Source organism: Palaemon carinicauda, chromosome 21, assembly GCF_036898095.1.
Source record: "Palaemon carinicauda isolate YSFRI2023 chromosome 21, ASM3689809v2, whole genome shotgun sequence".
Lineage (NCBI taxonomy): Eukaryota > Metazoa > Arthropoda > Malacostraca > Decapoda > Palaemonidae > Palaemon > Palaemon carinicauda.
The window spans coordinates 36548300-36560881 of record NC_090745.1 but is presented as its reverse complement, the minus strand read 5'-3'; the positions used below and the strand labels follow the sequence as shown (position 1 = coordinate 36560881).

General features: G+C 32.0%; 1 protein-coding gene across 1 annotated transcript in view; it reads left to right on the top strand.

The window, feature by feature from the left end:
• LOC137614836 (reelin-like) overlaps positions 1-12582 on the top strand; it is a 596609-nt gene that overhangs the window by 428933 nt on the left and 155094 nt on the right. Inside the window, exons 35-36 of the mRNA XM_068344496.1 lie at positions 67-174; positions 1187-1355. Of these exons, the coding sequence (XP_068200597.1) occupies positions 67-174; positions 1187-1355 (277 nt within the window). The remainder of the gene's footprint in view (positions 1-66; positions 175-1186; positions 1356-12582) is intronic.

Here is a 12582-nt window from a genome sequence, read left to right as displayed (position 1 = left end):
CCCAGTCACTTTGTTATCTATACATTCCTCTGGAAACTAATAATTTGTTTTTATATTCCTTTGCAGGACGTCAAGGATATCGCTTCGCTGAGACTCCAGACATACTAATAAATAAACACAGTTTTATCCAGTTTACAATAGCTTTAGGATGCAAGGAGAGTTTAGCTTGTTTTGGTAAGCAAATATCCATATACCATCAAAACTCAAATATTTTTTGTCTTATACAGTTATGATATAGCAATGGAAATTCCACATATTTCAGTTCGTAGGTATTCATTATTGAGATACTGAATTAAAGTAAAATAACCTATAAATACTAGTGTAGTAAACATCTGTTAAAACAAGTATGTTTATGTAGAAACCATGCAGTGATTAAAAAATACCATCCAGCCAGCTTGAAAACTGTGACAAAACGAGAAGAGAAAACTGACAAAAGTAAGACAGTGGGGCATACCTGCCCCTTCAGAGTATGTTTATTGTAGTTTTTAGGAAATAAAAGTAGTGAGGGAATTCCATAGCGAATACAGCAATATAAACTAAGCTTTATCAATTTCTACAAAGTACTATACGTTCTGTAGAGGACAGTGGCTTGGTGAAATTATGTACTTTTGGGAGGGATTCCCTTTGTGCATCAATGCAATCAGAAAAAGAGCCGAAAGGTTTCTGTAAACAGTGGAAGAAAAATAAATTCTAATGATGGAAGGGGATTTGTGAAGGGTGGAAATGTTTGCTGATTTGACTAGAAGTCGAATGAAAGAAATAACCATGATGTAGAGGGAAGGATACAAAAGTTGTTTGGAAGCTAGCAATTACTCTCTTTAATAATACTAGAAATCAGAATTATTTTACCACAAAAACTCTCGGACCTTTGTAACAGTACAGTTCGGACCTAACACTTTGTTGGAAGACAAGAAGTCCACAAATGAAGAAAACAGTTAACAAATATAGGGAGTATGAAAGTATAATAATTACCAGTACCGGATTACCATTATTTACCTGAGAAATGAAATACAAAGAGCATGAATTTTACACGAGGGGTAAACTACAAGTTTATCAGAATAACTGTTTCCTCATGAAATTTGCCATTTGCAGACTAGTAAAAATACTGAAGTAACCAATTACACTTCAGAGTATTGCTATTCTAAAAGATATGTATTTACTTTTGTCGGTTTTAATGTATTCGCAGAGGTTAGGTTAGAATATTCTACAGACCAAGGTTCCAGTTGGTTGCTTGTGAAGGACAGCTGTCTGCCATCAGATCCGGATTGCACAGAATACTGGTCGTCGTCCGTTCTTTCTTCTGATCTGCATACTGGACCTTCACAGATTACTATGCTACTGAATCCCAAGACGAGGTGAATTAATCTCTTTTAAGAAATTATAGGAAAGCTTTTATTTATTTTTCTAGGAAAAGGTTATTGACCTAGTTATGAGAATGCGGTGAATCTTGAATTTTTCATTCAAAGAATAGAGAACAAATATATTAAAAAAAATTTACGTGCATAAGACCAATCTCATGACATCACGATCATCTGGAAATTATTAGAAGGTTAAGGCTATGAGGTATATCTTCTAAAATCCAATTATTTATTACAAATTATGATAACTAATCTTTAAGGTGATGTAGTTTTCACACAATGGTCATTTCATTGTTAAGGCTCATCGAAAGTAAGTTAAGCACATATACAGGTATATGTATATATATATATATATATATATATATATATATATATATATATATATATATATATATATATATATATATATATATGTACATGTATATATAAATACACACACACATATATATATATATATATATATATATATATATATATATATATATATATATATATATATATATATATGTATATATATATATATATATACATATATATAAATACACATATAAATATATATATATATATATATATATATATATATATATATATATATATATATATATATATATATATATATATATATATATATATATATACATGCATATGTGTATATATACATATATATATATATATATATATATATATATATATATATATATATATATATATATATATTCATATGTGTGTGTTATATTTCTCCATGCCCTCAACATCCATCAGTATGATAATAATAATAACAATAATAATAATAATGATAATAATCATCATCATCTTCATCATCATCATAATTTTTTGGAAGAAAACAAGATTTGATCAGGTTTTAGATAGAATCTTTTATATTTTCTTCATACTTCTTTTCGCTTGTAGTGGATGAATCAAATTGATGATTGACTTAAAATTCCATAGAATTATTCACAGGAGGTACAGAATCAAATGAGAAATGACAAGAAAAGAGATATGAGAAAAGGTTAGAAAAGATTAGTGGAAACAGTGTTGAGCATGGCAGCGACAGAAAATCATAAATTTCACAGAAGTCATTGACTGAGCTCCAGACCCCCTAAGATCGAACTTTCTAAGATTGCTCCACACTCTCCAAGAGGATAAGTAGCCCAGGATTACATCGTCCTCCCTACCAATTTTCAGAATAGACCAAGCATTTAAAATAACAACAAGTACCAGAGTCATTGTCCAATCACAGAAATTCACACTTTCACATATTTTCACCGATCACATCGTACATTGTCCTTGTCCTTTTATACATATTTATGTTCTTTGAAAACAATGGGGTCCCGACAATCCAGTATCTATCCAAAACCTATTCCTTAGAACTCACCCCACCTAATTTTGATAAGTTTAATAATAATAATAATTTTGATAATTTAATAATAATAAAAGTTACATTTAAATCTCTTACTACTACTAGCTTTTCCTGTTTCTGAAAACCAGCTACGATCTGATACAGGATATCCGAAAATGGTTATGCTTTACCCATATTTGGTTTCCTTTTCTGGATCACATAATATTCGCTAATACAAATTTTGTTTTTGCCACGTTCAGTCTTACCCATATAATTCTCGCCCTATCACATTCATACTCTCTCAGCTTCCCATGGAGTCTTGATGACAACTAAAGCTCCGTCATTTTCATATTATTACGTCCGCCAACGAATTTGGAAGGAGGTTATGTTTTATTCCCTGTGTGTGTGTTTGTTTGTTTGTGAACACCTTCCTGGCGACAATATTAAACTTAGAGTAATGCGACTTGCAGAAGTTAACTGTTATGTAAAAAGCTAGAAATAATTAAATTTTGGAAAGTCAAGGTCAAGTTCAAGGTCATGGTCAAGCTAAATGTCCATTTCACGTAGTCAGCCATAAGTTTGGACATCGTTGTCAAAGAGACTACAAACTTGGCTCATATTTGAGTGTATGAAAATCCACACCAATTATTATATGTTAAGGTCGAGTCTAAGGTCAAGGTCAAGCAACAGGTCAAATTCCGGTCATCAACCATACGACCACAATTTTGATTCTAAAGTAATAATACTTGCAGGGATTTTAAACTATTATAGAAAGAGCTGGAAATGATTAAATTTTAGAAGGTCAAAAGTCAAGGTCACAGAGGAGTAAAATGTCCAAAATCAGTCCAAAAGGTGAGAAATTAGATGCCCTGGCGGAGGTCAGCACTATTGAATGTCCCTCTCATTATTATTATTATTATTATTATTATTATTATTATTATTATTATTATTATTAGTTAAACTGCAACTTAGTTGAAAAAGCAGGTTGCTATAAGCTAAAAGGTTCTAAGACGGAAAATAGCCTAGTAAGCAAAGGAAATAAGGATTTAGATAAACTTTCTATGAGAATTGATGAGTACAAAATATAAAATATTTTTAAAATCAGTAACAACGTCAAAATAAAGCCTTTTAGCCATCTCAGACACAGACACTCTTTGCCCGTTTCATTCCTTCACGCTTTGCCCTTTGCCTTTATCTCGTTAAGTATCAAAACTTTCTCTTCTTAAACAAATCAGCAAATCAGCTATCATAAACTTTCTCTCATCTGCCCTACATTCACAGATACTAACAACCCTAAACCTTAGAACCGTTTTCTGAAATATTTGTAGCAGATTATAAAGAGGGTGTGTTGAAACATGAAACCGTAATAATTTCCCAGTTTTATTTCACAGATATCATTTGTTTTTTATTCTGTATATGTGGAGAGACTTAGGTTTTTATGGAATTCTTCTTAAATATGTAAATTTGATTAAGTCTGTTCATGAGCATAGCAAGTGCAAAGTTAATGTTATTAGAGTCCTATCAGATGAATTTTCAGTGACCAGTGGAGTTCTCAAGGGGAATGTGTTGTCACCCACGTTGTTTATCCTCTTCATCGATTTTGTAGATTGATAATAAGAAATTAGCTGATGACGCTGTCCTTGTTAGCAGAACACCACAGGATTTGCAATGCTTGATTACCATAATGCATGAAATTTGAAATGAGGTTGGGCTCAAGTTAATAGAAAAAAAGACAGAGATAATGAGAATGGAATGTGCAATGGAAGATAAAATATCATTAGGAGGAAAAAATATTAATAAGGTGGAATCATTTCAATATTAAGGAACTATCATCTCTAATAAAGGGTCTTTAGAATTGGAGTTTAATGAATGATTTAAATAAAAAAATTCGGAAATCAAATTGCCTGAAATTACATTTAAAAACCAGGCTAGATATCAGTTTACTGAGATCAGTTTTACTGAATGGATATGAATCATGGTATGACAATGAAACAATGTCCAACAGATATAGTATATTTGAGATCAAAGCCTCAGAAGAATATTAGGAGGTAAGTGACACTCCTCAAGAGAGATTAGTTAACTTAACATTTATCTGGGCTCCACAAGGTACGAGAAGAGTTGGAAGACCCAGGCCCACATGGCTGAAGACTATGAGGCGTGAAGCAGATGATGAATGGAGAAATTTATTATATATATATATATATGATATATATAGACTATATATATATATATATATATATATATATATATATATATACATATATATATATATATATATATATATATATATATATATATATATATATATATATATATATATATATATATATATATATATATATATATATATATATATATATATATATATATATATATATATATATATATATATATATATATATATATATATATATATATATATATATATATATATATATATATATATATATATATATATATATATATATATATATATATATATATATATATATATATTCTTATGAAGCTGGTCTAGTGTAGAGTAAATACAATAGTTTATTCATGATTTATTTACATATTTCATTTGTGCATTGAAGAGATGAATACCCTGCCCATAAGATGATTTCCTATCATGTAGATTCAATTTTATTAGGTGAATTCCGTAAGACTTTCGTCGTTAAATTCATCGAGTTCTTCATTTAAGTTAGTATATATAAACTTACGTTATTTTTAGGAATTAACTTTTTATTTCACGTATTTTTGTTACCAAGTCTTACATAATCTGTTTGAGAGTGTTATGTTACCATACGAGATATGAACAAGGGCTTATGTAAAGTTCTTTTATATTTTTATGAGATATTACATCATGTTTGAGAGAAAATACGCAATTATTGTACCATGTGCTTTCGAATTTTCCCAAAAAACCAAGCGTTTGGATGTTATCTTTTTTATTTTGAGAACAAAGGGTAGGTGGAGCTAGCTGACTGAGAAAGTTTTCCTCCCTGTTGCGAGGGTAAGCGTGCATGAGAGTTGCCTAAAAACCCAAGATTCGTCTCTTGACATTATTTATCTAGTTGATAACTCTGACGCCCTCACCTCCCCCTACCAGATCTCGGTCCTGGAACATCCTGAAAGTAACTAAGTTTCATATATAAAGGCGACCCCAGGGTTGCATAGATCAGATAGAGAATTCCAGCCTTAGAGATAGCCATCTCCACCTCTCTCTCTCTCTCTCTCTCTCTCTCTCTCTCTCTCTCTCTCTCTCTCTCTCTCTCTCTCATACACAGCTCAGAGTATTGTTTTAAAAGTGTTTAGTGAAATATCAGAGTTTTGGTGTGATGAGTGTTTGTAAACATAGTGAGTATTTATAAAAATTCTCTTAGAGTTTTTGTAAACGGCCCTGTAGGAAGGTGAAAGGTACTTTTATCGTGATCTGGTTATCTATTTTCATTTGGTATCAAACTTGAATATTGTATTCACAATTCAATTTCAAGTGAAACAAGTGATTGTATAATTTTCATAAGTATCATTTTTATGGTCTCAGTCTAAGCTTTATTTACACAATAGTTTAAGTCAAAGGATTATAGAATTTTCAGATCGTAAGATTTTTGTCTAGTCTAAGTTTTGTCCAGACTTAATATTTCTAGTGATTTATTTGTTTTATATAAATTCTATCAAAGTGTTGCAATTTATATCGAATATATTATTTTCGCAAAGAGTGCATTATTTTAATCATTAGTGTTTATTACAACCTCGCTTATATCCCGTAAAGAATCATAACAAGAGTTCGTTTGAATACGTCTTAAGAATAATTACCCAGTTTTGTTCCATTGTATTCAAGAGACCTTGACATTTGGATATTTAGCGTTATATTTATTGCTATCTTGGAGTTATATAACTGTCTCAGAGTTCAGGTATTAATATTTCTAAGTGTAACAGATTTAAGGTAGAAGCAAACAGGTGAGTTTAGAACTAGAGAGGTTGTTTAGCTTGCCAGCCATAATATATATATTATATGTTTGGTTCCCAGACACGGGAGCCATCATGTAATATATATATATATATATATATATATATATATATATATATATATATATATATATATATATATATATGTATATATATATATATATATATATATATATATATATATATATATACATATATACATATATATATATATATATATATATATATATATATATATATATATATATATATATATATATATATATATATTTATATATATATATATGTATATTTATATATATGTATATTTATATATATGTATATATATATATGTATGTATACATACATACATACATACATACATACATACATATATATATATATATATATATATATATATATATATATATATATATATATATATATATATATATATATATATATATATATAAGGTCATACATGCATACTCCACGTTCTTCATGGTTCCAGGAAGTATTGTATTAAGCAATTTACATTAGTCAATTCTATAGGCTAAATTAATAATCTAGATCTTTCATGAATCATTATTACTAATAATAGTTTTAGTATTATTGATATATATATATCTGCTCTGCACCAATGTACTTGGTGAATCTTATTGCGAAGTCATCTTGTGCTTATCGTGTTAGTGCAATCAGTCAAATGGAAGTTTTGACTAATAATCACAATCTAAAATCTCTTATACTATCTATTGAATCAATTGATATATAAACAAACGATATTTAGAAAAGTTAAAATCTAATATTCATGTGAAATTTTGAGTCGCTATCATAGGAATTTGTAGGAAAGGAGTTTTCATCATATTTTATGCATAAAGCCACTTAGCACTGTCCCTCTAAACCTACATGTAGAATAGATTATGAAAAATTAGTGACTCTGGCAGGATTAAAAGTTTTGGTTTGATTTGACACAGATGATTGTACTTTGTTGATAAGGTAATTTAATATGGCAGCAATTGATATTTGAAAGCTTACTGAATTAATTAGGTAAGGAAATACGACTACAGGATGAGAAAATAAAAGATTTCTGTTAAAGAACAGCATTACAGAGTTGTTATTATTATTATTATTATTATTATTATTATTATTATTATTATTATTATTATTATTATTATTATTATTATTATTATTATTAGGAGCTGCCACTTATATAAGTTAGAAGAAGCTGCATTTAATAAATCAATTATTAAACATGTCAGCTTTGGGCATGCCAAGAGATTATTAAATAAATCGACAACCTAATCAAAGACATTAAAAACAGGAGAAAAAGTTCCTCGGGAGTCATATAACCCACCTATTTCTGTAGTTGTTCTGAAGAAATTCACCTTCTACTGATAAAACGCTGCATAATAAGGCAAGAAAATCTCCTCCTAAAGATTTACCATAGAGCATCAACAAGGAGACATTGCCCACCACTATCCAACCTCTATTCCCCATTACAAAGAATAGTACTAACCTCTCCCGGGTTATGTCCTTGCCTTATTTAATGAAGATTCCACTTGAAACCATGTTACCAAGTGCACTTGTAGTAGGGAAGGTACAAAAACCTGGTACCTCACTATCTATTAATCGGAAAAGAGAGAGACCTCCATCTCTCTCACCCCATCCAAAAAATATTAGAGTTATGACATCAAATAAATACGATGTTTTGTCTGTTGATGTTTCGGATCAACCAGAAGATAGTTTAAATAGATAAGAAATTCATGTTGAGGTTCACCATCCCTCTCAACAATTAGATCAAAAAGACAAAAAAAATCACAAACACAAAATCCCACTTATCAAGACCCTCTCTACCAAAACCACTGGGAAATAATGTTAGATCAAAAATTGCTGGTAGGAAGACTTCCACCAAAAGTTCTTCCAAGAAATAAAGCATAGTTTTCTTCCCCATTTTGCAATGAAATTGTCAGGGTTTAAGGGCCAAATATGAAGAACTTGAGCTCTTAATTCACGAGCATTCGCCCATAATTGTATATTTACAGGAGAGCAAGCTTGATGCTAATACCCTTTGTTCTCGCGAATATATTAGTTATAGGACACCATATGATCACCGAGTAGGGAGCCATGGCGGAAGTTTCATATATGTTCGTCGACATGTTCCCAAAATATTTTTTTCTATTCGTACACTTCTGCAGGCAGTGGTTGTACAGATTGATATAGGGAGAAAATATATAATTTGCTCTCTGCAATTGCCTCCAAATGATAATATATTGTATGATAGTTTAGTAGAGGTGATTTAACAGCTCCCTCAACATTTGCCTTTACTTGGAGATTTGAATGGTACACATCCTTTGTTGGGTGATGTTTTAACAAACACCAGGAGCCATATTATAAATTGTGGAAAACGATGATGACTGACTCCTTAATAAAGGAGAACCCACACACTTCCATGTTCTGACAGGTGACTTGTCATGCATTGACCTTTCAATTGTAAGCTCTAACTGCCTTCTTGAATTATATTGGAGGACATTAGATGATTGGCATACTAGTGATCATGCACCAGTCATTATAAACACCAACATTGGTCCACCTTTACAAAAATTGCCTTGATGGAATCTTGACAAGGCGAATCGGGTTAAATTTCGTGAGCCAAGTGAAATTGAGAGGAGTGCAGAACAGTTCAAAAGTATTGATGCCATAACCTTACTGAATGAAACCTTCCATACAACAGGAATCAATTCGATTCCCAAAACCACAAGATTATTCAAACGACGACCAGTGTCATGGTGGTCTTCAAGTTAACTGTCTTGCTCAGAGCCACCAGAAAATCTCTGACTAGATTGCATAGACGCCGTACTGAGAAAAATTTGATAACATACAAAAACTGTAGAGCACAGTTCCGTCGTGCCATGAAAGAAGCTAGGCGCCAATCTTTGGTGTCTTTTGTTTCCCTAGTCAACTGTAGAACACCACCATCCTCTGTATGGAGGAAAATAAAAACGATTGCCTGTAAATTTACCCCAAACCCACCACCAGTGTTGAAGGTGAACGGTCAGTATGTGACTGAAATAAGAGATGTTTGCAATGCAGAAAAGAAAATTTTAAACTTTGCAACAGGAAGGGAAAGAGTTGTATAATTCCCCTTTTACCGAAAGATAATTTGATTCCGTACTTGTTACTTGTAATGACTCAGCCCCTGGATCCGATTGAATTCCATATGCAATGATTAAACATATACCCATTAATACAAAACTTTATTTTAAGCATTACTAACAGAATATCGCATGCTCATAATTATGCAAGTGTTTGGGAACTAGTCATTATTTTAGCCTTTTTAAAACCCGGTAAGGACAAGTTTTTAGCAACAAACTATCGACCAATTGCATTGACATCTTGTTTATGTAAAATCCTGGAGAAGATGGTCAATGCAACACTGATGGGGTACCTTAAAAAGAAGGGTATTTTATATCCTATTCAGTACGGATCTACTGAAATGCGCTCAACGACTGATGTGTTGATACGACTTGAGTCCTCTATTTGTGAAGCCCTTGCTTCCAAAGAGCACCACGTAACAGTCTTTTTTTTTACCTTCAAAGGTATATCATACTACATGGAGATATGGTATATCTAAAACCATTCATGAATTGGGATTAAGAGGAAAACTACCACTGTTTATTAAATCATTCCTTTCACATAGAGTTTTTTACAAGTGAGAGTGGGGGAAGCTCTATCGGAGAGAAAAGGTCAGGAAGAAGGAGTTCCCCTGGGTAGTGTGCTAAGTATAACCCTATATCTACTAGCCATTAATGGAATATCCTCTATCATTCCTCACGATATTCTCTCAACACTATTTGTTGATGATCTCTCCATATCATTTGCTGGAGCGATGGTTGAGAGAAAACTACAACTCTCAATTGACAAAATTATTCAGTGGACTGATATGAATGGGTTGAAGTTTTCGACAAGCAAAACTATTGTTGTCCATTTCTGTCGTATCCGGGGAATACATCTAGACCTGGATATATATATATTAAAGGTCAACAGATCCCATGTGCAAGTGAACCTAAATTTTAGGCTTGATATTTGATTGTAGGCTTACATGGGTTTCTTACTTAAAAGCATTAAAAGCTAAAGTTCTTGAGGCTCTGAGTCTTTTAAAAGTATTGTCCCATATATCATGGGGGCCAGACCGCAACACTATCCTAAAATTATAGAGGGCCCCGATTTTTAAAAAAAATTAGTTATGGGTGTGAAATATACTCCTCAACCACCCAAAGCCGATTAAATATATTAGATTTAATACATCACGCTGGTACTAGATTGTCCACATCAGCGTTTAGAATTTCATCTATCCCAAGTCTCCTTATTGATGCTGGAGAATTACCTTTAGACCTTTACCGAAAGTCTTCTATTGTTCGGTATTGATGTAGGTTGCAAAGACTTCCTAATTCTTTAGCCTATCAGACTACCAGCCTTGTAAAGCACACATGATACTTTGAGTTCCACCCAAAATCTTCTCAAGCTTATGGTTTCTGGGTTAAACAATTAATTCATAGTGTAGCTATAATTAAAAGTAAGGTGTTTCCATTTAAGGTATCATTAACGCCTCCATAGAAATTACCAGAGCTATCTTTTTGTAAATACTTTTTTGGAGTTAAAAAGAATATGACTGACTTAAAAGCCAAGTCTCTTTTTATGGAACATGTTGCAGAACATAGGTGATAAACTTTTATATATACTGATGGCTCCAAATCTGATGATGGCTTTGGATTTGGAGTGCATAGTAATGGTTTTAATTGTAGAGGTGCACTTCCTCTAACAGCTTCCATATGTACTGCCGAACTAACTGTGTGGTATACTAACCGCTATTGAGAAAATAGTGATGGAGGAGGGTAAGGTTACCATTTTTAGTGATGCAAGGAGTGTCCTTTAAGCTTTAGAAGTTTTTAATTCTATCAACCTTTAGTTGTACAGATTTTAGAATGGCTTTTTATTATTGGACTGAGAGGTATAATGGTTCGATTTTGTTGGATTCCAGCACATGTAGGTGTTTCTGGGAATGAGAAGGCAGATTTACTGGTGAAGAATTCTGCATCCGAGCTGCTACCAAGAAGGTATCTCACTCCCTGTAATGATTTCCTACCTACCATTAAGAAATTGTTTTATGATCATTGGCAACAGCACTTGGATGATCTAAATGGCAATAAAATGAAAGAAGTAACAAATGTCATATCTCCTTGGCGGTAAAACATGATGCCCCCAAAGTGTGAGATGTCTCTTTGTTGTCTACGCATTAGTCCCACTCGGTTGACACACGAGTTTCTGCTAAATGGTCAACACCAACCATATTGCAACGACTGTTTGGCACCCTTGACAGTAAGACATTTGTTGATTGAATGCCCCACTTATAGTACTGAAAGAAGTACACTTCTGTTTGAGGCTTAAGGTGAGGATGGCAAGTTCACCCTTGCCAAGATTTTCGGACATGATGTGTCGTACAATAATAGGGGTATTTTCAAATTTATTTCAGAAGCAGTCCTTCTGAAAGCTATCTAACTGTTATATGGATGCTTTTGCATTTATTGTTTTAAGCTGAATTAATATTTACTCATCTATTTGTAACAAACAATATAAGCGTCAATGACCTTTGATGTCAGGATGCCAGATAAATCATAATCAATCAAGCAATCAAGCAAGTAGTTGGAGGTAACCAAGACCAATAAAGAACAAAAAAAAAAACAAAGTTGAAGGCACTTTTAAATTATAATCAATTATTTGGCTTCATATCATATATTCCAAAGCAAGATAAAATTAAGCACTGAAGTTAGCCCAAGAGTCTGTTGCTGATGGTCATCTCAGAACAAGGAAACCATGAACCAAATGCCCAACATTTCCAGTTAGTCAGGAGTGAGTAGAGATCTAACAAGATGCTGCTGAGTTTGTGAGATTTGCCAAAAG